General features: G+C 41.5%; 2 protein-coding genes, 1 long non-coding RNA gene and 1 pseudogene across 4 annotated transcripts; 1 reads left to right on the top strand and 3 right to left on the bottom strand.

Moving 5' to 3' along the window:
* Window positions 1-440: 440 nt before the first annotated feature.
* Window positions 441-26,861, bottom strand: LOC110952991 (dehydrogenase/reductase SDR family member 11-like). 2 transcript variants are annotated; one of them, XM_051958270.1, is made up of 8 exons: window positions 26,760-26,861; window positions 3,289-3,440; window positions 2,202-2,411; window positions 1,759-1,853; window positions 1,459-1,588; window positions 1,020-1,112; window positions 862-927; window positions 441-650 (listed from the first exon to the last, which is right to left on the bottom strand). In XM_051958270.1, the coding sequence occupies exons 2-8, from the start codon at window positions 3,418-3,420 to the stop codon at window positions 609-611; spliced, it is 768 nt and encodes a 255-aa protein (XP_051814230.1). In that variant the 5' UTR covers window positions 3,421-3,440; window positions 26,760-26,861; the 3' UTR covers window positions 441-608. The 2 variants fall into 2 exon arrangements, with proteins under 2 accessions (XP_051814230.1, XP_051814231.1); XM_051958271.1 differs by lacking the exon at window positions 26,760-26,861 and adding an exon at window positions 10,521-10,633.
* LOC110952990 (dehydrogenase/reductase SDR family member 11-like) lies at window positions 7,935-10,516 on the bottom strand (annotated as a pseudogene).
* LOC127536881 (uncharacterized) lies at window positions 9,187-26,038 on the top strand. Its single transcript, XR_007946098.1, has 2 exons — window positions 9,187-9,322; window positions 25,789-26,038. It is a non-coding gene; the product is annotated as an uncharacterized LOC127536881 (long non-coding RNA).
* On the bottom strand, window positions 24,380-26,766 carry LOC110958084 (dehydrogenase/reductase SDR family member 11-like). The gene is made up of 7 exons (XM_051958269.1): window positions 26,608-26,766; window positions 25,879-26,088; window positions 25,429-25,523; window positions 25,111-25,240; window positions 24,816-24,908; window positions 24,669-24,734; window positions 24,380-24,576 (listed from the first exon to the last, which is right to left on the bottom strand). Exons 1-7 carry the CDS (start codon window positions 26,737-26,739, stop codon window positions 24,532-24,534), a joined length of 771 nt encoding a protein of 256 aa, XP_051814229.1. The 5' UTR covers window positions 26,740-26,766; the 3' UTR covers window positions 24,380-24,531.

The raw sequence follows: 26,861 nt of genomic DNA, 5'->3' as shown, positions 1-26,861 counted from the left end.
GGAGGGTTCTGTGTGTCTCTCCTGAGGCAAATTAGTCCCAGAGGAGGGGTCAGGCTAAGAGCAATTCATAGAGCCTCCAATTATGCTTGAAGCTAGATTTTTTTTGTCAGATTTGTTATTGACTTTTTACTGGAATTTTGGTGTCTTCTTTTTTAGATCATTATATATATATATATATATATATATATATATATATATATATATATATATATATATATATATATATATATAATTTCTTATTCATTAGTCTTGTATTTAGTTCCTGAGTAATTAAATGACATAAATGTGAAAGATTTTTAAAGGCATATTTTTTGTCCAGTATTTGTGTATTTTAAGTTTGTGTTGCATGAATTCTTTCCACTATAAACTGTTGAACAGTGTGATCTGCAACCAGATATCAAATTTCCTTTTGGATAACAATAAAGCTGGAGTGCAGCAAGTTTTATGTTCCTGTCGGTTATTTTATTGTGTTGATAAGAGTAAAATTACACCACAAGCTTCATAACCAAAGTTATTTCATGATTACATAAAGTTATCACTTTCAGAAATGTGGCAAATCACATGAAGCATTTGTCAAAACAGCAATTCAACCTTCAGGCAGTGAAACTCTATGACACCTGCTCCACAGGACGCATCTGAATGTCTCCAATCTGAAAGAAAAGTTACCCAATTATGAGTAAACTGCTGATGTTTCTTTTTTCTTTCCAAGGTCTCTTTATTTATCAAGGTAACACTATAATGTACGGTACAAATTATACAAAGAATTTCCAAATGCAAAAATAAAGCTGAAACACAAGAACTGCTGATGTTTCTACACTAAAACGACAGATGTCAAATATGATAAAATTGAAAGTCATGTACCTGCACATGTGGAGGAGCACTCAGAACGTAAATAACAGCATTTGCAAGATCTATTGCTTCCAGAGGCTGTCAGGGAGGTAGAAAGTGTGTAAATACTTTTTTTTTGTCTTGGTAATTGTAGAAACAGTACTCAAGACATGCAGAAGTAATATTTTTACCGTAAATCGAGTATATGAAGCAGCGGCTCTGTCTGGATCATGGCTGTAGAGTCGTGGAGCAAATTCTGTTGCAACAACACCAGGAGAAATACACTGCAGAGAGAGTGGGTGATATTTCAGGATGTACTGTATGTGTTTTATGATTAATAATAATGGTGTTGATGGTACGCATGGGGCTGGTGACGGACTGCGGGTGGATTTAACATCAGCTTAGTTAAAAAAAGAATAACTTAAGTCATATTTTTGGGCTTTTTAAGCCTTTACTATAGTTCAGTGGAGAGAGGAGGACAGGAAACATGAGGAGAAGAATGGGGAAAGACATGCAGCAAATGGGTTGGAAACTACAGCACCCGTTTATAGGTCGCCAGCTCAACCAGGTGAGTTACCCATACATCCAGCTTAGTTAATTTTTAAATTGCACACAGCCATGAGGTCTTACTGTGGCCCGGATGTGGCTCTTGGCCTCACGCAGCTCCTGCCTCAGACCCTCAGTCAGGGCGGTCACTGCGTACTTGGTGGCGCTGTAGAAATGTACATCAGCATTGGGAATTACACGATGTCCACTCATGCTGCAACAGAAGATGAACAAGCAACCAGGTCAGCATTTATCAACATGTACCAACAGCAATTCTCTCTAAAGATGTGTCTGTTACTCTTTTAAAGTCATATTTACTGCATACAGTTCAAGGCTGTAACAACACGTCCTATCATATATATTGTGTCAGTTATTTGGCAGCACCTGTTTATGTTGATGATGTGCCCGTCATCAACATTTCTTTCTTTCATCGACTGATACGCTTCACGTGTGCAGATGGACAGCCCAATAACATTCACCTGCAAGAAAGAAAGCCAGTTAAGAAAATATCTTTCATGAACACATCAAACTTCACACGAAATCGACGCTTCTTTTGCACAAGGAAACACTTTTCAGTGTCTTTAGGAAACTGGGAATGAATCATCCTGATTTTGTCAGATATATTTCCATATTATTTTAAGAGTTTGTTTGCTTGTTCTTGCTTTACAACAATGTCATGTTTAAACACACTGACTTGATCGTGTGCTTTTCACTTGCTCCAGGAGGAAAAGTACAGGTTTCAGCATAATTATTTATATTAACTCTTGGTCAAAAGTCTCAGTAGGTATAAAATCCTGATTTCTAAATTAACAACACTGAGTTCTTACATCCAGCATGTTCCTCCAGCCGCTGGTTTTGCCAGCTAACAGCGGCTCTGGATGAGCCAATCCAGCATTATTGATGCAAACATCCACGCCATTGTGCTGCTCTTTGATGGTTGCAAACATGGACAGAATCTCCTCCTCTTTGGTTAAATCACACTTGATAGGCACCAAAACACCACTGTAGCCTGCACTTTTACACTCCTCTGCCAGTTCCTGAGATCAGAATGAAAAACATACGGTCAGCTTCACATTCAACTTTGTAGTTTTAGTAATCTGCCATTTAAATGTTTGATTTTTATTAGCTGATTCTTCATAAATACATAGTATGGTATTTGGTTAGATAAAGTGAATTCCTTTACATAAAAAACAACATTAGGACAACAAAATCTGCCACTCTGTTTAACCAACATGTTATTGCTTTATTATTGTACATATAAGCTTATGAACAACAGTGAAGGCTATTCAGAATTAAATGTCCTGACACACAATGATTTCACAATGTAGTTGAAAAAAAATTATTGCCAAAAATCTTCATGACTGTGTGTGGAACTCAAGAATTCTGATAAACTTTTAACAAGAGTGGGTGAGTTTGGATTTACAGTGTGAAGACAACTGGCTACTTATGAACTAAAAAAAGAAAGACATATTTTAGCTTACACAAGTCTGACAGCAGTAAATGATTTACATAGCTTGCACAACTTTAAACATCAAAATGTGTTGCTTGTGTTCTTTTTTTTATTTGCCTCTAATATCTCGTTCTAAGTTTGAGAGACACATTCAAATTGTTTTGCATATCTATTTAAACATCTAGATAGCAACTGTTGATGTATGCAATTTGTAACTGAGTTTCTGCACCGTCCTGGACTCTGCAGAGGAGTTCAACATGTCACTGCAGCTCAGTTGCAAATATATTTGCATTTATCAACAGTTGTTTCCTATCACAGTAACTTTCGCTTGTTTCTCTTCAAGAACAGCCTGAAAGTTTTCCTCTCGGCTGCAGCTTCTCTGTCAGCGTCTCCTCTGTTTGTATTCCTCTCCAAAGATAAGAGTCTGAAAACTGCAGAAATGAAGTTTTCACTTTAGTTCAAACCTGGATTTGGTCCACGTTCCTGGCACAGCCCACCACCTTCATCCCGCAGCGGACCAGCTCTTTGGCTACGGCCGCCCCGATCCCCACCGAGGCTCCGGTCACCAGAGCCACTCTGCCCTTCCAGCGGTCCATCACAGCGATACACCGGGAACCTGCTACTGATACCGAAGTAGAAGAGAAGACGGAGAGTCTGACAGCTACGGAGCCCTGAACGCAGCACGGTGGAGGCGGTTCATTATACTTCCGCGTTCCTCCTCTTCTTCTACGGCTCATGCGTCTTGAGGCAGAGCAGACGCAGCACAGGCATGTTGCTGCCCCCACAGGTCCGTTGTAGAACTGCAGTGATGTTGAAATCCTGTGGATATTCCAGGACGGTGCAGAAACTCAATTACACATTTTGTTGCTGTATGTAAACGGCTTGTTGCTGCCCCCTTCTTGCCTGTTGTGGATTATGGAGATATTGTTTACATGAATGCCTCAACCCGTTCTCTCAAACTGTTGGATGCTGCTTATCATGGAGCCCTTAGATTTATAACGGACTGTAAACCTCTCACACACCACTGCACTTTGTACTCCTTGGGTAACTGGTCATTACTGTCCACACGTAGACTTCTCCACTGGTCTGCTGCCAACATATTTATCCTCTTTCATGTCACGTAAACAATTCAGTCATAGTCTACGTTCCCAGGACTTCATTACTTTCCTCATCCCTTCATTCCACACAGAGCTCGGCAAGACAGCTTTTTCTTACTCTGCTCCCTCAACGTGGAACTCACTACAGCAGAGTCTGAAGCTGCCCCATTTTATTCCCTGAAGGACTTCAAACGTCTTCTAAACACTATGGAAATATCATCTTTTAGGGCTTGTTCTTGTTCTTAGTGTTTTTACATTTTAACTTCATAGCTTGGCACTTTGCACATTAATTTTAATGTCTATGTTGTGTTTCATCATGAACCTGTCTGTTTGAAACTCAGTGTTGTATTTCATTGTTATATTGTCTTGTATAGGTCCCTTAGTGTTGTTTGTCACTGGCTCAATGTTGTCAGTGTCTCAATACCTGTATAAATAAAGGCTACATTTTAAAAAAAATTGCAATATTGGTTGCTGATTTTCTATCAGCCACCTCTGAAATTTCATTGGACAACCCGGATCTGATTGGTCAAATTTAGTCTGACTTACTGAATTTAGAATAATCCCTCTTGTTGTAATTTGGCTTTATTTATTGTTGTTGGCTCAATAGCGCCCTCTCTGGAGCTGTAGTTTACAACTGGAGTTGGTGGCATACTTCAGTTCCAACACGAGCTCATAAATGGCATCTTTCTTGTTGTCCTTTTGTTTATTTTATGAATATATGTACACTACGATCTATCTAGATGTTGATCGGAGCATGTTTACATAAATTTAGTGTTTTTATTTGTTTAAATATGTAATTAGTGAGTTTGAGACACTCCATGAGCTAGCTACCCAGCAAGCATTAGCCTAATGAATGTGCTGCTCCCTTTTCAGAGACGCCTGAGCCCGCTGACCAGAGGTTTTCTTACATTTACTAGAATAAAGACGTATCAGCTTTCCGACTTCTTTAGTCAAGTGGTTTTGAACCAGCCAGTGACAGTGTGACTGTGCATGGTTGTGTATACAACTGGAACATACTACTTAAACAGTAATAATGAGTCTTTAAATGAGCTGTGTGATCTCAATAGCTCAAATTTGTTCATAATCGTACATATCATGACATATCTGACTTAACTTTGCAGAGGATTGTGAGTCAGAATAGCCAGAAATGCATGCTGAATCAAATGCAGCAAAGTTTAACTGGAAGTAGTGGTAGGACGTCCAGGTAGTTTTGACATGCTATGTATTGGGACATAAATCTTTTTCTGGCATACTATATAGTAAGTAAGTATGGATATTAGAATGTACTGTTTTTCTTTCACTGTCTGTCAGTTACTGTTTTCTTCCTTCCATGAAACAACAACAAGCTCCAAGCAGCAATCAGCTGTGCTGAAAATGTGAAGTTTTGTGGAGGATTTGGAACATGTAGTCAGGCAACCCTGCCAGAATTTTTGTCCCCCCCAGTGGCTTATCCGTTTTGTTCACAGAGCTCAGGGCCTCCTTGCATGCAAATGTTCCAAACAATTCCACCCTTCACTGTTTGAAGGGAACACTGAAGCTGCATTCTTTGTTAAGCCCCATCCATGAAAACTGCAACTGGTCTACAGAAATACAAACAAGCCAAAGCCTTTTTTTCCTTATTGTAGAATACTACTAAGATGCATTATGTTCTAAAGAATGCACTGGCAAAGCGAGATTAGGTCAAGTTCTTTCACTGACCTCCAAGTTTCATGACTATTAACGTGTTTAGGTAACAGAGGCCATTGCCATATTTTTGTGGTGAATTTAATGATTACAGAGGTTATGTTCTGCAATGCATCTCTAAGTAAATTTATGTCACTGCTGTAAATTTCCTGCTCTGAAACAGGAAAATTGACTCAGTAAAAAACATTGAAATGATCCTTTTTTTTCTTTTAAATTTTAACTTTCATCTTGATCACAAACTGTGACTTTGTGTGTAACAGACGAAAATACACAAAGCTACTCACTGCCAGAGCCTGATTATTCCTGTCTGCATGTTAGTGACAATTTCTACAAATAGCCTAATTAATGAAGGTATTGCTGTTGTTTCATTAAATTTGCGCATTTTGCTCTTTGGAGATGCTCATATCCAAAGAGCATCTCTTTGCAGTCACGTTTACGTTTCTTGGAGCTTGGGCCTTGGAGTTTCAGTGAATAATTTTGAAATATCAGACCTGGAGTGGCCACGGGAATTTCCTATGAGATTTCAGTGTCCCTATCTGACCCTCTGTGGCCCTCTTGTGGAGACAATTTTATGGATTTTTTTCCATACTTGTGCTGTGTTTTCATGATTGTAATTTGAGCTGCTTATCTGCACAGCTTTTGCACGCAGCAAGCATTCTTTTAGGAACACAAAACGCCAAACAGCTGCTGTTCTTGATGAGATGATGGAAACATTCCTGCTCCATGCTGGAATAACTCATCATTTACTTCTGTAAATGGTCAACAGCAACACACAGCAAGCGTTCAGATCATGACTGATTGGTATAATAAAGCCCAGAGTATGCCTAGAAAACATTCCCACCGGCATTAGTGGCAGCAGTTTTGACACAAGGCAGGTTGGGTACATGAATTCATGATGTCAAAATCATCTACAGCCACTGCACAACTGGAAAGCGAACAACCAAGGAACATTTCTCTAGTATTTGACTGTCCAGTGTTAGTGAGCCAGAGATTTCCTGGGATGCTTTATCTCTGATCTCTCTCTTTATCAAGACATTTCCATGTGCAGAACGGATGTTCAGTGGATGTGTTTAGTTCCTTCGCATTCTGAGTAAACTGCAGGGAATGTTGTGGTGAAGATCCAAGAGATTAGCAGTTTTATAAACACTCAGCTCAGTCCATCTGCTACTAACAGTCACACCACAGTCGAATTCACAAGGATCACATATTTTTTGGCTATTTTGACTGATGTGAAGACTAATCTGTAATGTCAGAATATTTGGTACTGCAGCCACACAGTTTCCATTTAGATAGTTGCACGTATTAGCAGGTGTTCTTCATAAAGTGCTCAGTCAACAGACGTGTGACTGTCAGACATTCTACACTTTCACTCCTGATTTTTAATTCTTTGTATTTGTTGATCTGATATGTACCAAGCATGTTGGGCAAAAACAATTTCAGCTGATCATATGAATAGCATGAATTTATCTTCATAGTGCATTATTGCATTTGTTTGTGTATGTACATTTCATTTGCTGCAGTACCTCAGCTAACCCTGTCACCAACACACCTCCAGTATTGCTGCAGCTAATCGATGACAACAAACTTGAAAGTCTCACTGAAACAGTTTGAAACGCTGCACTTGATCACAAACACACTGTGCCCACCATGAGGCATGGTGGTGACAGCATCATTGATGTGGGGATGCTGGAAGCAATGGTTTGGAAAGAAAGATGAGAATGGCCCCATCCAGAGGGCATGAGGGGGTCACTGAATGGTTTAACGGAAATGATACACATCTTATGCTATGTCCTCCACCTCTATCTAAATAAACACCTACAGGAGATTTGGAGTGGCATGTTAGAAGAAGAAGCCTTTATTTGCCACAAATCCATTTTAGAGCATTGTGAAATGTTGTTTTCGCATATCTCAGTTGGGGTCAGAGTGTAGGATCAGGCATGGTACGGCACCCTTGGAATATGTTGGATTAAAGGCCTTACTCAAGGGTCCAACAATGGCAGCATTAGGGTTTGCTCTTTAGACTTTCTGATCAAGAGCCAAGAGACTTAACCATTGCGTCACCACAAACACAATCATGAAAATATCAAACGAGGTAATATCTTTTGGAAGAATGGTGCTGATCCCTCTTGTCGAGCACTACTTGACTTGGAGAATCAATGCCATAGGTGCACTGAAGCCATTTCAGGAGCATGTTTACGAAGACACTCAAGGTTGGTTTTAAATTAGTCACCCATCTGTATGTTTTCTACTATAACATTGCTTAATAGTGTGATCTGTGGATACACATGATACCAATCTTCTTGATAACAATAAAGCTGAAGTGCAACAAGTTTAATGTTTCAGTCATTTTATTGTGTGAAAAAGAGCAAAATTAGAGTTTGAATTCCATGACCAAAGTGTCTCCAGGATAATATGAATTATTACTTTCATAGCTGTCGTGAAACATTCACATGAAGAATTTGTCAGCTGTCACATAGTGCATCACTGGAACATAGACTCCACAGGAGCGACCCTGAGTTCTCCAATCTGAAAGAAAATTGAAATTACCCAATTATGAGCAAACTGTTCATATTTACATCAAAAATGTAATAACAACCAACACCGAGAAAATCACATACCTGCACATGTGGAGGGGCACTGAGGATGTACAAAACAGCTTCTGCAATATCCCCTCCAGACAGATTCTGTCAGAGAAGTATAAAGTGCTTAAATACAGTTTTATACTGGTAATTACAACAGTAGTACAATCAGAACAGTATTTTACCTTATGTTGAGAGTACAGCATTTTAGCCTTTTCTGGTTCTTGGCTGTAGGCGCGATAACCAAATTCTGTCTCCACAACACCAGGAGAAATACTCTGTAGGAAGAACACCTTCAGTTACAAACACCTTACATTCACTAATAATGATGTTAATGGTAGTAGTGGTTTAGAATCTGAACCACTACAGTCCATCATCTAACTTCAGATGAAGGACTGTGGGAGATGTTAATGAAGCAACAAAGCAGGCTGAATGAGTAGCAATTATTTTTTGTGAAAGCTGACAGCCATGAAGTCTTACTGTGGCCCGGATGTGGCTCTTGGCCTCACGCAGCTCCTGCCTCAAGCCCTCAGTCAGGGCGGTCACTGCAAACTTGGTGCCAGTGTAGAAATGTCCATCACTGAAAGGCAATACAGAATGTCCACACACGCTGCAAGACAAAAGATGTATAAGTTGTTAACCAGGTCAGCATTTACCAACATGTACTGAAGTGACATCAGAGCACAGAACTGGAAAAATGCCAAATGATGGAAGTGTTGGTTGAAACTCTACTGTCATGTTTACTGTACAAGGTCAAATGCTCTAACAGTTAGTTAATAAATAATAGGCAGAAAACTGCACCTGTTGAGGTTGATGATGTGCCCGTCATCAACATTTCTTTCTTTCATCGACTGGTACGCTTCACGTGTGCAGATGGACAACCCAACAACGTTTACCTGCAAGACACCAAGCAGGAAGAAAACCAGTGGAGAATATATCTGCAAAACTTCACACTAATCTTTCTTGTGCACAAAGAATATGTTTTATTGGCTGTAAAAGCTTTGAATTAGTCAGTCTAATAGTGGCTGAGACATTTCCATGTTTATTTCAGATTTTACAGTCCACTTTGATGCATGTTCCTGTAGTGAAATGATGTCATGTTTAATCATTTTTGACTTGTCACTGTATGAGACACTCAGGTTTGTAACATTAATGACATTAAATCTTGATCAAATATCACAGTAGGTCATAAGCTGTGACTTCTTAAATAAAAACACTGAGTTCTTACATCAAGCATGTTCTTCCAGTTGCTGGTTTTACCGCTTATAACGGCTCCGGATGAAACAATCCAGCGTTGTTGATGCAAACATCTACGCCTTTGTGCTGCGCTTTGATGGTTGCAAACATGGACAGAATGTCCTCCTCTTTGGTCAAATCACATTTGATAGGCACCAAAACACCACTGTGGCCTGGTTTTTTACACTCTGCTGCCAGTTCCTGAGATCAGAATGAAAAACAGAGCATATGATTAGCTTCACAGTTCACTTTTTCTTCAGAAATTCTTCAGTGAAGAGCAGATTTCACTGAAACTGCATTTTAATGTGACTAAAACACACGTTCCATGTCAGCTGTACATAATCATTTTAGGCTAACTTAAATTCAGATTTTTTGGTTCATTGCATTAAGATTTATAAAACCTAAACTGTTGAAGTTTACTTAACAACACACTTGCTTCAATGTTTTGTTTTAAATGCATTGCTTCTGTGCAATATTCCTACTACAATGAATTATCTGTGTTCAAATTATTAAAGACTAACTCGTAAATACCAGTGGAAGCAAAGTAGATTTCTAAGGATAGATACACTTATTTAATAGCACTGTTGTCATTCATGATGCAAATTTACCTTTACAATTTATTATAAATATTCAGAACTGTCAAAATGACATAAAACCTGCCCGTTTATGTGATACAGCAAAAAATTTAATAAAATCGACATAAAGTCACATTAAAAATCAAAGTGTAGTAAAGATATAGTTCGTGTGACAGTTGCGTTCAATGGCTGTCGTTAACTTACTGTCAGAAACACATTAAGTGTCTTTTGTATCTGCAAGAGCAACTTTCACTTGTTTTTCTTGCCAGGGCTTCTCTGTGTGATATTCTCTCCATAACAAAAAGGAAAATCAATCGATCTGACCCTCTGATTTTTCATGAAACCGCAGAAATAAAGTTTTTACGTCGGATCAAACCTTGATTTTGTCCACGTTCCTGGCACAGCCCACCACCGTCATCCCGCAGCGGACCAGCTCTTTGGCACATCCGCTCCGATCCCCGCCGAGGCTCCGGTCACCAGAGCCACTCTGCCCTTCCAGCGGTCCATCACAGCGATACACCGGGACCTGCTACAGACACAGAAGAAAAGAGAAGACGGAGAGTCTGACAGCCACGGAGCCCTGAATGCAGCACACTGGAGACGGTTCAACGTTAAAATACACTGCGCTGCGTTTAGGACCCCTGTGCACTGCAGGAAATCAGATAACTTGTTTCTGTTATCAGCAGATTGTTGCAATAAAATACAACTTTCAAACTTTCTCGACCTTGGGTCATGAAAATGTCAATTAAGCACAACATGTTAAGTAAAGATGTAGATTTTTCCTCAGAAAGACAAACGACTTATGTATTGCACTGACTTCCACTAAGAGGTTAACTGAGCAGGTGTTTTGCCAAAACCACATTGTCATCAGGGCAGCAGTTGTCCTTATCTGCCCATGTCCTACTTTATAACCAATCCAGTTTCCTTTTACCAGTACAATACTTTAAGGCCTAAATTCCCCTCTTATCATGTAGTTTCAGTCTTTCCAGAAAGGGACTGTTGCTTTACACTGTGACAGAAATGTTAATAGTAAATCAAATGGACTTTATTTCCTTCATGAGGGTTATATTTAATGATCACAGTCCACAAGGTATTTGCAAAAGAAGGATTTACTTAGTATAGGGTAAACTAGAGGAAGAACATCCATTTTCCTTGAAATAACAAATATTTTAAACATCACTATAATATGTGCACAACGTGTATGCTCACATGAACACATTTAGAGGACAATTAGCTAAATCCTGATGGAATACAACGTTTATATTTTTCAAGTAAATGTAAAATCTTGAAAAAGGAGCCTCTTCTCCCACAAGCTGGAAAAGAAGCCCCAAAGAATGTTAATCTTGCCTCACAATTCATTACGCAAACATGACACCTTACATAAAATGTTGTATCACTAAACACCAGGGATGCTTAGCAGACTGCAAAAAAAGTCAGGTAGCTAGCTAGTGCTGAAGCTAGCCAATACAGCAAAACATTATTAGCTTCACAGAAAGTTCAGCTTTTTAGTCAGATAATGCATTTTTACTGCTGGATTAGCTGTTATGTTATTGTATTTGATCATAGTTTATATAATCCAAATGTGAGCTTCAACAAAAGAAACAAATTATGATGTATGACTAAAAGGATAACTAGCTGACTCTATGTGAATCTAATATACACACGTGGACAAAATTGTTGGTACCTCTCAGTTAAAGAAGGAAAAACCCACAATTCTCACTGAAATCACTTGAAACTCACAAAAGTAACAATAAATAAAAATTTATTGAAAATTAAATAATCAAAAACAGCCATCACTTTTGAATTGCTGATTAACATAATTATTTAAAAAAACAAACTAATGAAACAGGCCTGGACAAAAATGATGGTACCTCTATAAAAGATTGAAAACTATTTGACCAGAGTGACATGATTAACTCAGGTGTGTCATTTAATTGACATCACAGGTGTTTCCAAACTCATAATCAGTCAGTCTGCCTATTTAAAGGGAGACAAGTAGTCACCCTGCTGTTTGGTGAAAAGGTGTGTACCACACTGAACATGGACAACAGAAAGCGAAGGAGAGAATTGTCCCAGGACATCCAAAAAAAAATTATAGACAAACATCTTAAAGGTAAAGGCTATAAGACCATCTCTAAACAGCTTGAAGTTCCTGTGACAACAGTGACTCATATTATTCAGAAGTTCAAGACCCACGGGACAGTAGCCAACCTCCCTGGACGTGGCCGCAAGAGGAAAATTGATGACAAATTGAAGAGATGGATCGTTCGAATTGTATCCAAAGAGCCCAGAGCAACCTCCAAAGAAATTAAAAGTGAACTCCAAGGCCAAGGTACATCAGTGTCAGATCGCACCATTCGTCGTTGTTTGAGCCAAAGTGGACTTCATGGGAGACGACCAAGGAGGACAGCACTGCTGAAAAAACTCATAAAAAAGCGAGACTGGAATTTGCAAAAATGCATGTTGACAAGCCACAAAGCTTCTGGGAGAATGTCCTTTGGACAGATGAGACCAAACTGGAGCTTTTTGGTAAGGCACATCAACTCTATGTTCATAGACTCAAAAACCAAGCATACGAAGAAAAGAACACTGTCCCTACGGTGAAACATGGAGGAGGCTCAGTAATGTTTTGGGGCTGCTTTGCTGCATCTGGCACAGGGTGTCTTGAAAGTGTGCAAGGTACGATGAAATCTGAAGACTATCAAGGCATTCTGGAGAGAAATGTGCTGCCTAGTGTCAGAAAGCTTGGTCTCAGTCGCAGGTCATGGGTCTTCCAACAGGACAACGATCCAAAACACACAGCCAAAAACACCCAAGAATGGCTGAGAGAAAAGCGTTGGACTATTCTAAAGTGGCCTTCTATGAGCCCAGATCTGAATCCCATTGAACATATGTGGAAGGAGCTGAAACATGCCATTTGGAGAAGACACCCATCAAACCTGAGACAACTGGAGCTGTTTGCTCATGAGGAGTGGGCCAAAATACCTGTTGACAGCTGCAGAACGCTCATTGACAAATACAGAAATCGTTTAATTGCAGTGATTGCCTCAAAAGGTTGTGCAACAAAATATTAAGTTATGGGTACCATCATTTTTGTCCAACCCTATTTCATTAGTTTGTTTTTTTAAATAATTATGCTAATCAACAATTCAAAAGTGATGGCTGATTTTGATTATTTAATTTTCAATAAATTTTTATTTATTGTTACTTTTGTGAGTTTCAAGTGATTTCAGTGAGAATTGTGGGTTTTTCCTTCTTTAACTGAGGGGTACCAACAATTTTGTCCACGTGTGTACCATTTAGCTTTACAAGCTTGTTGTAGCATTAGCCAGCTAGCTTGAATTTTGAATGTTGCTAGCTTCAGGTAAGAGTTGTTCCACTGATTCACAGTTTCTGCAGTGAAGCCTTTGAGTTGCATTATTAGATTCACATAAAGTCAACGCTCTTTTATGCTGTAGTAGGATATTTTTATTGGGAAAACTAACTTGGAATTCCCCTGAAGGAATACACTGTAAACCTGTGGAATAAAAGACCTATTTTTCCATCTTTCTTTCTCTTTTACATCAAAGTTCTATGGAACTTTTCCACTCTCAAGAACATGCACACACATTTGGCCATCAGTTTTAAAACAATGATGTGAAAGGGCACACTGCACAGAGGCGAGCTCAAAATTCACATGACACAGAGTTCAAAATTTAATAAGTTAACCATACACACATTACACACCGAGTTGTGTTATTTTCGAAGATTTACTACATTGATTTATGCTGACTGTTAACTTGTTTATTACTTCTAAACTTTGTAAAGTAAATCATTAATTACGATGTAGTAGATCAAATCATTGTTAGATAATTATTAATACCAGTGTCAGTTGTGACACTTTGTAATATTACACATTTATATTTGTTCATATAATGCTCAATTATCTTTTTTTTAAAACCCATGTTTACTGCCCTCGACTGACAGTCAATTTAGTTTCCATCTGTCGCTAATGGTGGGACAGATGCATTATGAAAAATCTGTGCCTTTCACCAGCACCCCTCAATATCAGCTATATTTTATGTACAATAACTTCTGCATATACAATGAAGCTATGCAATATTTTGTCTGTATACTTTAGTTCCAAGTCACTGAAAGAAAATGACTCCATCAGAATCTCATGACTTTTACTTTCAAACTCTGTTAAAAAAAATGCACCCAAATACATTTTACATCAATTCCAAGTGTCACAATTCTTTTCTTTTTTTGTCTGCATTTATTCTCACTGTTTAACTCCACGGAAGGGGTGTCAACACTTTATAAGATTAATGCATATTTTAGTCTTGCAGCCAAATATCTTATTATTTAGTGCATGTGTGTGACCATCACCAGCCCTCCCTGAAAGCTAAGCTGACACTCTTTATTACATTTCCCTGCTTAAGAGCCAGGGAGGGCAGTGCTACACCTCAGTGGTGATGTGAGGGGAAACAAAGGGGTGGACAGGACGAGAGGGGACGGACAGGGACAGGGACTAGAAAGCGGTGCTATTACAACTGAAGAATATCAGGTGTTGTCTTATTCCCAACTAATAATTACCCATCAATAAGACAAACAAGCAAACACATACACAAGAGAACAGAAAACCAAACAAACAATAAATAAATAAATGAATAACTAGCCAAACAGTACTGAACACCATAGTTGTGGGTGTCATGTTAGTATAGAGTGGAATAGGCCAGAAGATACTAGAGGAAGATACTAGAGAAAAGGAGAGAGGGTTTAGTGTGAGATTAGACTCTGGAGAGAGTCTCAGCACATTCCGGCGGGTCCCATCACTGCTCAACAGCGGAACTCGACAGGAGCTGGTGGGACCTGAGCAAACATGCACATGCAAGTGTGAAAGACCCCGAAGCCCAGAACAGCCATCACAGCAATGCAGTGCCAAGCCGACAGGGCACCCCCCCACAGGCCGAGGAGCCACGGGGCAGCGCCCCCAGAGAGCAACCGGGGCCACCGTGTACCACACGGACCCCGAAGACAAGAGGGAGCAGCTACCGACACCCCCAGCACGCCAGAACCGACCCAGGCAGCCCGGGCAAGAGGACCCACCCGCCACCCAAACCCCAACCCCGCCCGCCCCAGCCCCCACCAAACTCCCGCACACCCACCACCCCACCCCACCCCACCCCCACCCCCACCCCAAGCAGCCGGGAAGCCAGACACAGGGGCAGAGCGCCCCGCCGAAGGGACGGCAACCAGCCCAACACCGGGGCAGGCCGCCACCGGAGGCCGGCCGGAGGGAACCGGAGCCGGGACCCAATGCGAGTCCAGAGGGCAAAAATGGACAGAGCAGTGGGGCCCGGCAACGCCAATGGGGGGGCACCCCGCATACCCACCCGCACCAGCCCCCGGGCGAGCACAGCACACCCAAGGCCCCCACATCCCGCGACACGAACCAACCCCCCCACCAGGATAGAGGCACCACACACAACCAGCCCGCGCCAAAGCCACAGCACCCACCAGGACAGCCAGTCCAGATCCCGCAGCCCACAAGGCACCGCACCAGCCGGGACCAGCAGGACACGCAGGAGAACCCCCACAGGCCCCGGACCCCCGGCCCCGGGGACCCCCAGCCACAGCGACACGGATGATGGTGCACCCCGCCGCCCCATAGCCGTAAAGCCATATGGGGGCCAGATCCCACCAGAGAGGCCATAACGGTGAAACCCACCCGTTATTCTCCTATTAATATGTCTCCCGATCCCTAACGGGAAACATTATCCCAGCACCGTGGTAGTGTAACCCTGGGTGTCATGTGGTGCATTAAAAGTGGGAAGGCGTTAGCCAACCCAGACCTAGCCCCAAGGTGAGTGTGTGTGGTGCATTAAAAAAAAAAGATTGGAGAGCAGGGGAGGCAGGCAAGAGGGTGATGAGGGGGAGACAGGGCCGTATAGCCCTGCCACCCGCCCCACCACAGTGCCCATCGTTCCCACCCCCACCTGCCCTCGGGGCCCTAAATGTTGTGTCCCTATATGTGCCTAAAGGTTGCTATTTACAGTGAGGTGTGAAAAATGTGAGGTGCACAATCAGAGGCATTCTGGTGTGGATCTGGCCCAAGAGGACAAAGCAGTGGGGGAGGCAGGTAGCAAGACCACCGGTACTGACGCAGAGGGCCCCCAGAGCCAAGAGGCAAGGGACCGGGAGGGCCCACACGAACCAACTGGCCCAGCCGGCACAAGAACCCCCCGGGAGCTGCAGATCAGAGCAGCGCCCCGGCAGGCACCGTAGCCCCAACACAGGTCAGCCACATGCGGCACCCCACCCCGAAGGGGGACCAGGCCGCGCCACAAGGAAGCGAGGGCCACAAGCCGCCACACCCACCCAGGAGCCGGCACGACAAGGACGCAGGGCGCCCACCCGCAGCGCGAGACCCCACCCACCCCACCACACCCCAGGACAGCACCAGGCCCGGACGGAGGCCCCCAGCCAGCAGAAACTGGACTCCAGTGGGGGCACACAGGCCAGGATGAAGGCCTGTGCCCAGGTGGGCCAGAGCCACCCCCCAGAGAGAACACCCAGCCCCCCGCCAGACCCCGCCCGCAGAGGGCCACCGGCCCCCCACGGGAGAGGGAGAGGGGCGAGGAGGGGCGGGCAGGCAGGAGAGGAGGGAGGAGGAGGGTAGCGGAGCAGGAAGGGACAGGGGAGCAACGGAGGGGCCGACTCACCCGAAGCCCCCGGACCAGCCAGGCGCCCAGGAGAGATCAGCCGCCGACCCCAAGGTCCAGGGAGAGCGTGCAGACCCAGCAGACCTAGAGCTCAATGGGGGAGACACCCGAGACATCCAACACCAGGGAGAGGGGCACAAGCCACCCCGACCCCGCAGAGCCAGAGAGCAACCCCGGGAACCCTAGAGGAAGGTCACCACCAGTGCATGCATACGGTCTTGAAGTCCATGGTGCTATCAATCTTTGAGAGTTGTAGTGTTAATAAACTGAAATAAAACAGAGGAAAGTTAGACCATATGCACAGACAGAACAGGTATTACAGATTTTTTTTTTTTTTTTTTTTTTAAATAATGGAGGCAGTGGCATACGCCCACATACAAGCAGGAGCTATAAGTTAATATTTAATGAATTAATAAATGGAGACCATTTTTCTTTAAATGAGTCCAATTGTTTTTTCCGGGTAGCAGACATTCTCTCCAGTGAAATGTGTTCTGTGAGGAGGTTTAGCCAATGGATGATGTTGAGGGCTTTCTTATCTTTCCAGTTGACTAAAATAGTTTTTTTGGCAATGGCGATAGCTGCAAGTGTGGGTTGGATGTGGATAACCGGTAAGGCTGTTAGCGTTAGGTCACCAATTAGGCAAATGTTCGGGGAATGTGGAATCCCACAGCCCAAAATATCGGAGAGTTTCTGTGTGATTAGTGCCCAGAATTGATAGACAGGTGTACATAGCCAAAGGGCGTGAAAATATGTGTCAGCCATGTTTTGAGTGCATTGAGTACATGTGTCTGAGTTTGAGAAGCCCATTTTATATAATTTATATTGGGTTATATGCGTTCTATGAAGAACCTTAAATTGGATCAGTTGTAAGTTGGTATTTTTTGTCATTTTAAATGTGTTTTCACAGATCTGGGTCCAAAAATCAGAGTCAAAGGATTTGGACAAGTCTTCTTCCCATTTGTGAGTTGGTAGGTGAATAGAATCTGTCTTTGAGAGTAAACTATAAATTTTTGAGAGGTTCTTTTTGTTTCTTGGAGACAGTTTCGCAATATATTTGACAAATTCAGGTGGCTGTAAATCAGTTGGCTGTGGATTAGACTGAAGCGATGGAATTCTACTTGTAAGCGTCTTCTTTACCTGTAGGTAGTGGAGGAAGTTTCCATTTCTTATTTCGAATGTTTGGAATAAGTTTGTATATGTCCTAAATATGTTATCATCAAAAAGGTGGTGGAGGTGGGTGACTCCTCTCTCTGCCCACGTCCTGAAATAAAGAGCTATTTTATTGTTTGCAAAATCAGGGTTGTGCCAGATTGGGGACAGTATGCTGGGTTTTAATTGGGAGCCTGTGACCTCCAATGTTTTCCACCAGGCAGACAAGGTGGAGGCAATCATTGGGTTCTTGAAGCAGGAGTGATGTTTAAGGGCGGAAGTGATAAAGGGCAGGTCAGAGATTTTGATCTGGTTACAATCTAACTGTTCTAGTTCCAGCCAGGAGTTATATTCTACATGTGGATGAATCCATTTGGTGATATACTGAAGTTGGTTGGCTAAGTAATAATACATGAAGTTGGGGGCTCCCAGTCCCCCTTCTGATTTATTCCTCTGGAGGGTGGCCAGACTGATTTTAGCCTTTTTGTTCTTTGAATAGAATTTACCAATGGCAGAGTCTAACGATTGAAACCACTTTGATGTGGGTTTAAACGGAATCATGGAAAAGAGGTAGTTGATTTTAGGTAATATTTTCATTTTAACCGTAGCTAATCGTCCCAAAAGGGAGATGGGGAGGTTATTCCATCGCCTTAGATCATCACAGACTTTATCCAAAAGTGGGGTGTAGTTCAGGTGAACTAGCTCTGAGAGATATTATGCCAGATATCTGATGTTGCCAGTAGGAATAGAATAATTCGAGGTTTGGACTGTGGGATTCCATGAGTTTTCTGTTAAAGGTAATATGATTGATTTTGACCAGTTGATGGAGTAGTCTGAAAGACGTGAGAAGGTTGTAATGAGGTTAAATACTTCCTTCACTGAGGTTTTCGGTTCTTGTAGGTAAAGTAAAATGTCATCTGCGTATAGGTTAATTTTGTGTTCAGTCTCCAGAGCACATATACCTTTGATATCAGTGCTTTGACGTACAGCTGTTGCTAATGGTTCGATAAAGATCGCAAACAATAAAGGAGAGAGTGGGCATCCTTGTCTCGTTCCCCTTTGCAAACTGAAACTTTGTGAAGTGATTCCATTAGTGGTTACTGTAGCCTTGGGTGAGTTGTACAGAGCCGATATCCAGTGGATAAACGACTCTCCGAATCCAAATTTGCGGAGCACAGCGAAGAGAAAGGACTAATTGACTTTGTCAAAGGCTTTTTCTGCATCCAGTGACATAACGATAGCTTCTTTATTGTGGTGTTGCGTCAGAGAGATTAGATTAAGAAGTCTTCTGATATTGTTGGTGGAGTGTCGGCCATTTATGAAACCTGTTTGATCATGGTGGATCATTGACGGGATAATTTTCTCCAACCTAGAGGCAAGTGCTTTTGACATAATTTTGATGTCAGTGTTGATTAGTGACAGAGGTCGATAGCTGGAGGGAAGTGTAGAGTCTTTGTCTGGTTTCAATAATAATTTAATTGCAGCTGTATTCATATGTGAACTTATATAACCATTATTTTAATCTCTGTCACTGTCCTGAAGAACAGGGATGCTAACACTGACCTGAATTGTTTAAGAAATTCAGCAGGGAAGCCATCAGGACCAGGTGCCTTGCCTGCTGGCATACTGTCTAATGCACACTGTAACTCTTTGATAGACAATGGAGCATCTAGTGTGTCTCTGTAATCTGATGTTAATTCGGGCAAGTTTAGATTGTCAAGAAAGTTATGAATATCTTCTTCGTCTGGGTTGACTGTCGATGAGTACAAGCTTCGGTAATAATTATAGAAAGTGTGATTAATTTCCTGGGGTGACTGAGTGTAATTGCCTTAGGGATCCTGAATTGCTGTTATGAAGGATTTTTCTTTATTGCGCTGGAGTTGGTTCGCAAGAAATTTTCCTGTTTTATTGTTGTGTTCAAAATTATTATATCTCAGCTGTTGTAATAAGAACTCTGTTTTCTTTGATAAGATATTATCAAGTTGTAGTTTAACGTTTTGTAGTTCAGACCATAATTGGTCACTTGGATTTATTGCATAGTTCTCTGTAAGTTCTTTAATTTTTTCCTCAATTTCTTCCTGTAGTTGTTGATCCTTTTTTTTCTTGTACGAGGAGTACGATATTATTTTGCCTCTGATTACGGCTTTTTCCAGTTTCCCAGAGTAAAGATGGAGATACATCATTGGAGTCTTTGTTTTTTTAGAAAGTCTGCCCACTCACTTCTTATTATTCGATCAAATTCCTGGTCTTCGAGTAGAGAGATGTTTAGGCGCCAAGTCTTAGGAGGTTTAGGGATGGAATCTGTTTGCAGGCTGAGAGATATTGGTGCATGGTCGCTGATAATGATTGGGTGAATTTAGTAGTAGCTTTGTGTGCGATAGAGTTATTTGAGAGGAAAAAGTCAATTCTTGAAAATGTTTGGTGCACCTGAGAGAAAAAAGTATAGTCCCTCTTTGTTGGGTTTTTGAGTCTCCAGACATCTTCTAGTCCAAAATCTTTCATATAATCCTGCATGACTTTTGCTGATTGTGGTTGTTTTGCATGTATTGGACTATGAGATCGATCTAGTGACGGGTTTAATACTATGTTGAAGTCGCCACCTATAATGGTTGTTGAGTTAGCAGATAAGTCTGCTAAGTGGGAGAAAACCACATGAAAGAAGGCTGGATCATCATTATTTGGGGCGTACAGATTAACAATTGAATATAATTTATTAAAGATTGTTGCCTGGATAATAATTTATTATTATTCTTATTATTATTATTAGAAGAGCCAGGGGGTAATGGAAGTTTCCCGAAATAGCTGCCCATCTATGTATAGTTGTCTACAACTAGTGCAGTCCGTTTACCTTTCTGCCTGTGTTCTTTCATGATGGGTAAAATACTTTGCGCCTCTCGTTTATTTCTCTGGAAACTGATCATTCATTTCCGTAAGACGTACCTTTCAGCTCCCGTCCTTTGCTCCTTACAAGCACTTTCTGTTGGAAGTGCTCGAACTTTGCGACGATAGGACGTGGGGTTTCCTCCTCGGGGTCCAATCCGGTGGAAAGTGATGTTTTTAACCGTGTCCGCAGGGATTTTAAGCGATGACACCATGAAGTTTTTAACCAGGGACTCTGGATTATCCGGAGTGGATTCAGTGATGCCAGAGAAGATCAGGTTTCCCGCATACTCCTCGACTGAATGTCCAGGACGGTCTCCTTCAGGGTTTTTGTTTTCTTTTTTTAAGTGTACTCACCTCTGAAGTGACAGCTGTCAGCGTGGACCGGAGTTCCGAGTTGTCTCTCTGCAGGTCCTCTATCTGCTGGTGAGTGAACTCCAGGGTTGCCTTCAGGTCCTTAATCTGCTGGTGAAGCAGACCAAGGATATCGAGTTTTTTATTAATAGATTCGAGAACACTTACCTGGATATCCGAGGTCTGCAGGTCTTGTGTGTCAGTCGCGGAGTCGGCCTTCTTCCTCTTGTTTGGGTTTGGGGTCTGGTTCTTCCATCGAGCACCGGATGAAGCAAGTCGTCGATAATCTCTCGAGGTCCTCCACTTTTAGCTCTACTTCTGCGATCTTGAGCAGGCTACTTAGGTTGTTTTTAAATATAAATTAGTCGCGAAAACGGCGGATTTGTTTACTTCTAATCTAGCAGCTGGGGGCCGCCATGTTGAATTTTGTCACTCTCGCAGAATCTCGCAATCTCACAGCATCTCACTCTCTCTACAAATCTCTCTACTCTAAAGTCAAATGTTTTATTCAGCACGATTTTTTTCTATGACCAGCTTCGAAAATCAAGAAATCATGATATGAGCTAGCTAAAATACCGTAGCATCACTGTATTTTCCATTTTTACTGCCAGTTAGGCTTGTATGTTGCTTATTTTATGCTAGCTATATGTAATGCTCACTGTAATGAATAAATATGTACCAATTTTGTGTCTAAAAGGCTAACTGTTATGGGGGGGGGCTGCAGAACCCAGGCGCAGGCACAGAGAGACAGGTGAATAAAGAAAAGAATTTATTTAACAGATAACTAAAACTAGTACATAAATGGAGAGCTGAACTGTGGAAACAAAACTAAACCCAGCTACTCAAAACCCTACCAACAAACACTATGGCTGTGTCCGAAATCGCATACTAACGTACTACATACTACATTCTCAATGAGTATATACTGTATACTACGTACTATAAGTATGATTAGAATGCCGACCGTTCACACTGTAGTATACTACTACGTTTCCCATAATGCATTTCAAACCTCCAACGACAAACCGGAAGTACGGCTATCAATATCTTGGCTGAATGCCGGCTTCAGGGTCGATTTTACGCTAACAAACAGTCGCATAATTAATGTGGCAATTTCAAGCCGGCACTCCTCATGCAGTTATTAGCCAGATTATGCGAATCGTTTCAGTTGTAGCTGCAGGCTACTCGAGGTAGCTGCTACTTGTTCTGTATGCAAAGCGAGCTGCTGCAACTAGCTGCTAGCATTCAGTAGCACGTTGTGAGGCGTCTGACAAATTTAAAACGTTGGTCAGAAACGCCTATTTCTCAAATCTGTGGGGTGATTAGGATGACTACTTAACCACATAAATAAAATAAAATCGCCGCGGTCCCGGCCACAATATCCCGCGGAGGGTTGCATTTCGGTGGATAGCTCGCAAAGCATTATGGGCGGTTGAGTATGACTAGTGTGGTCACCGCGCATACTTAAAATTTTTCCGGATATAGTATACATCCGGGTATTTCTCGCGTACTCAATCTTTTCATACTATCCAATGTGAACGCACTACATACTTATTTTGACGTCACACTTAGTATGAGTAGTACGTTAGTATGCGACTTCGGACACAGCCTATGAATACAAAAAAAATGGAAATCAACCAATACTGAACTGGATTAACAACTAAACTAAGGAGAGGTACTCACAAGACGGGGAAACTGACAATTGAGAGGAAAACAGGTTGGGGAAATCCAGGAGAAGACATGAGACAAGACTGATACCATACTGTAGGCTGGAGACAGGAACAGGGCTGGCAGAAATCCAGAAGACAAACAGAGTTCAAGTGAGGGAAATCCAGGACGGGGGAAAAACGGAGTCCAGAAGCAGGGGAAGCAGAGTCCATGAGGGGGGGGCAGAGTCTGTTAAGGAATGTGAGTCAATTATCTGACGGGGAGTGAAAGAAAGCACAGAGCTTAAATAGCTGGAGGTGAGGAAGAGAACTGGTGAAAGGAGTGAACTAATTACTGCAGCTGATGTGCGTTACTGCAAGGTGCAGGCAGGTGAGTGAGACAAGGGAGACAGACAGATGCAGAGACCAACAGATGCAAACAGAGGGAGCCAGAGGGACAAGACAAGGAGAGAGACAACAGGGAGAGAGATGACAGAATGAGTGAGAGAAATGTAAGAAAGACAGATGACAAAGACAGGAAAAAGGAGAGACAGGGAGGGAGATGGAAGGAGAAGAATAGGGCTAGAGTAGGGATCATAACACTAACCAGCTGTCTCTGTGTTACGCTACCACCATCATGCTTTATTAGCTAGCTACAGCACTAGCTAGCCAGCTTGAATTTGTTGCTGTTTTAGCCAAGGTATTCTTTGTTGATTTTACAACCAGTTCACAATTTCCGCAGTGAAATCCTTGGTCGAGTTCAGGACAACACCAGCACCGTCAGAACTGTCAATACGCTCTCAGTTTCAGCTAATATTGTTTCCCATGGATGTTTGTTTTTCAACTTATTATTGGAGTAGAGGTCACATCAATCAGCTCAGTTGTGTTTATTTTTACACATTTACCGACTTGAAATATTTTGGGACTCACAAATGTGTTGTTTTTCTTTCTAAATAAAATAATTAAATAATATAGACAGTTACTTTATGAAATAATAAATAAAATTACAGTCTTCCAGTAAATTTCTTCATCTGTATTAGCTAAATTCAAAATGACCTAAAAAGTGCATTTTAGTCAAGATTATAATTTTTTTAAAAAACATCTTCAGCAAAGTTAAATAAGGCGAATAATTTGGTCTTTGACCATTTATTTATTTAGTCAAGTACTTGATGTTTTACAAACCACAAACTTATCTGTCCTCTACCTCTATCTAAATAAACACCGAAGGAAGCTTTTGGAGTGGCATGTTAGTCAGTGCTTTCCAGCACAATCATGAAAATATCAAACGAGGTAATATCTTTTGAAAGAATGGTGTTGATCTTTCTTGTCGAGCACTATTTGACTTGGAGAATCAATGCCATAGGTGAACTGAAGCTGTTTCAGCAGCATGTTTACTAAGACACTCTAGGTTGGTTTTAAATAAGTCACCCATAGATAGATAGATGGATAGATGGAAGATAGATAGATAGATAGATAGATAGATAGATAGATAGATAGATAGATAGATAGATAGATAGATAAAACGTTTTAAACCTTTAGTGATCCTGCAGCAGGGAAATTTAAGTTTTCCACTATAACATTGCTTAATAGTGTGATCTGTGGATACACGTCATACAATCTTCTTGATAACAATAAAGCTGAAGTGCAACAAGTTGAATGTTTCAGTCATTTTATTGTGGGAAAAAGAGCAAAATTAGAGTTTGAATTCCATGACCAAAGTGTCTCCAGGATAATATGAAATTATTACTTTCATAGCTGTAGTGAAACATTCACATGAAGAATTTGTCAGCTGTCACATAGTGCATCACTGGAAGTCAGACTCCACAGGTGTGATCTTGAGTTCTCCAATCTGAAAGAAAAGTGAAGTTACCAAACTATGAGCAAACTGTTCATATTTACATCAAAAGTGTAATAAAAACCAACATGGAGAAAAACACATACCTGCACATGTGGAGGGGCACTGAGGATGTACAAAACAGCTTCTGCAATATCCCCTCCAGACAGATTCTGTCAGAGAAGTATAAAGTGCTTAAATACAGTTTTATACTGGTAATTACAACAGTAGTACAATCAGAACAGTATTTTTACCTTATGTTGAGAGTACATCATTTTAGCCTTTTCTGGTTCTTGGCTGTAGAGGCTATAACCAAATTCTGTCTCCACAAGACCAGGAGAAATACTCTGTAGGAAGAACAACCTTCAGTTACAAACACCTTACATTCACTAATAATGATGTTAATGGTAGTAGTGGTTTAGAATCTGAACCACTACAGTCCATCATCTAAACTTCAGATGACGGACTGTGGGAGATGTTAATGAAGCACAAAGCAGGCTGAATGAGTAGCAATTATTTTTGTGAAAGCTGACAGCCATGAAGTCTTACTGTGGCCCGGATGTGGCTCTTGGCCTCACGCAGCTCCTGCCTCAAGCCCTCAGTCAGGGCGGTCACTGCAAACTTGGTGCCAGCATAGAAATGTCCATCACTGAAAGGATATATGGTGTGTCCACCAATACTGCAACACAAAATATGTATAAGTTGTTAACCAGGTCAGCATTTACCAACATGTACTGAAGTGACATCAGAGCACAGAACTGGAAAAATGCCAAATGATGGAAGTGTTGGTTGAAACTCTGTCATGTTTACTGTACAAGGTCAAACGCTGTAACTTTGAATTAATAGTTAATAGGCAGAAAACTGCACCTGTTGACATTGATGATGTGCCCGTCATCAACATTTCTTTCTTTCATCGACTGGTACGCTTCACGTGTGCAGATGGACAACCCAACAACGTTTACCTGCAAGACACCGAGCAGAAAGAAAACCAGTGAAGAAAATAGCTGCCAAATTTCACACTAAATCTTTTGTTGTGCACAAAGAAACATCTTTTTATTGGCTGTAAAAGCTTTGAATTAGTCAGTCTTGAAGTAGCTGAAACATTTCCATGTTTATTTCAGATTTTACAGTCCACTTTGATGCATGTTCCTGTAGTGAAATGATGTCATGTTTAATCATTTTTGACTTTTGAAGTGTGTTTGACTTGTCGCTGTAGGAAACACTCAGGTTTTATAACATTAATGACATTAAATCTTGATCAAATATCACAGTAGGTCATAAGCTGTGACTTCTTAAATAAAAACACTGAGTTCTTACATCAAGCATGTTCCTCCAGCCGCTGGTTTTACCGCTTAATAACGGCTCCGCATGACACAATCCAGCGTTGTTGATGCAAACATCTACGCCTTTGTGCTGCGCTTTGATGGTTGCAAACATGGCCAGAATGTCCTCCTCTTTGGTCAAATCACATTTGATAGGCACCAAAACACCACTGTGGCCAGCTTTTTTACACTTTGCTGCCAGTTCCTGAGATCAGAATGAAAAACATAACATACGATTAGCTTCACAGTTCACTTTTTTCTTCAGAAATCCTTCAGCGAACTGCAGAGTTCATTGAAACGGCATTTTAAAAGCATATTATATGTTTTGTTAGGTGAACAAGTTTTGATTTTTGGAGTCATTTTATCACAATTTATTTGTTTAAGTTCAGTCAGCAATATTTCATTGGCCGATTAATTCTTTTTAAAAATGTAGCAGGATGTTTTGATGCAAGACTGGTGAAAACTCTGTGGGATTCTCAGTACAAAAACACATAAAAGTCACATTAAAAATCAAAATGTAGTGAAGATATCGTTCATATTACAGTTGCGTTCAATGGCTGTAATTAACTTACTGTGCGAAACACATTAAAATGTCTTTTGAATCTGCATGAGCAACTTTCACATGTTTTCTTGTGTGCAGTGCTCTCCATTAAAAACAGAAAAAAATCGATCTGACACTCTGACTTCTCATAAAACTGCAGGAAGTTTTTACGTTGGATCAAACCTTGATTTTGTCCACGTTCCTGGCACAGCCCACCACCGTCATCCCACAGCGGACCAGCTCTTTGGCCACGTCCGCCCCGATCCCCACCGAGGCTCCGGTCACTAGAGCCACTCTGCCCTTCCAGCGGTCCATCACAGCGATACACCGGGAACCTGCTACAGACACAGAAGAAAAAGAGAAGACGGAGAGTCTGACAGCCACGGAGCCCTGAATGCAGCACACTGGAGACGGTTCATCTCTGCCACAGTTAAATA

Source organism: Acanthochromis polyacanthus, chromosome 13, assembly GCF_021347895.1.
Source record: "Acanthochromis polyacanthus isolate Apoly-LR-REF ecotype Palm Island chromosome 13, KAUST_Apoly_ChrSc, whole genome shotgun sequence".
Lineage (NCBI taxonomy): Eukaryota > Metazoa > Chordata > Actinopteri > Pomacentridae > Acanthochromis > Acanthochromis polyacanthus.
Note: the sequence above shows the minus strand (reverse complement) of the source record. Positions and strands in the feature narration are given on the sequence as shown.

What these genes read in the sequence shown, in the direction of transcription:
- LOC110952991 (XM_051958270.1), bottom strand. Translation starts at nt 3,420, where the DNA reads ATGGACCGCTGGAAGGGCAGAGTGGCTCTGGTGACCGGAGCCTCGGTG. An exon ending in GGAACGTGGACCAAATCCAG is followed by an intron (nt 2,412 to 3,288) that starts GTTTGAACTAAA and finishes TTCTGATCTCAG; the next exon opens with GAACTGGCAGAGGAGTGTAA. An exon ending in GCTGGAGGAACATGCTGGAT is followed by an intron (nt 1,854 to 2,201) that starts GTAAGAACTCAG and finishes TCTTTCTTGCAG; the next exon opens with GTGAATGTTATTGGGCTGTC.
- LOC110958084 (XM_051958269.1), bottom strand. Translation starts at nt 26,739, where the DNA reads ATGGACCGCTGGAAGGGCAGAGTGGCTCTAGTGACCGGAGCCTCGGTG. An exon ending in GGAACGTGGACAAAATCAAG is followed by an intron (nt 26,089 to 26,607) that starts GTTTGATCCAAC and finishes TTCTGATCTCAG; the next exon opens with GAACTGGCAGCAAAGTGTAA. An exon ending in CACATCATCAATGTCAACAG is followed by an intron (nt 25,241 to 25,428) that starts GTGCAGTTTTCT and finishes TTTGTGTTGCAG; the next exon opens with TATTGGTGGACACACCATAT.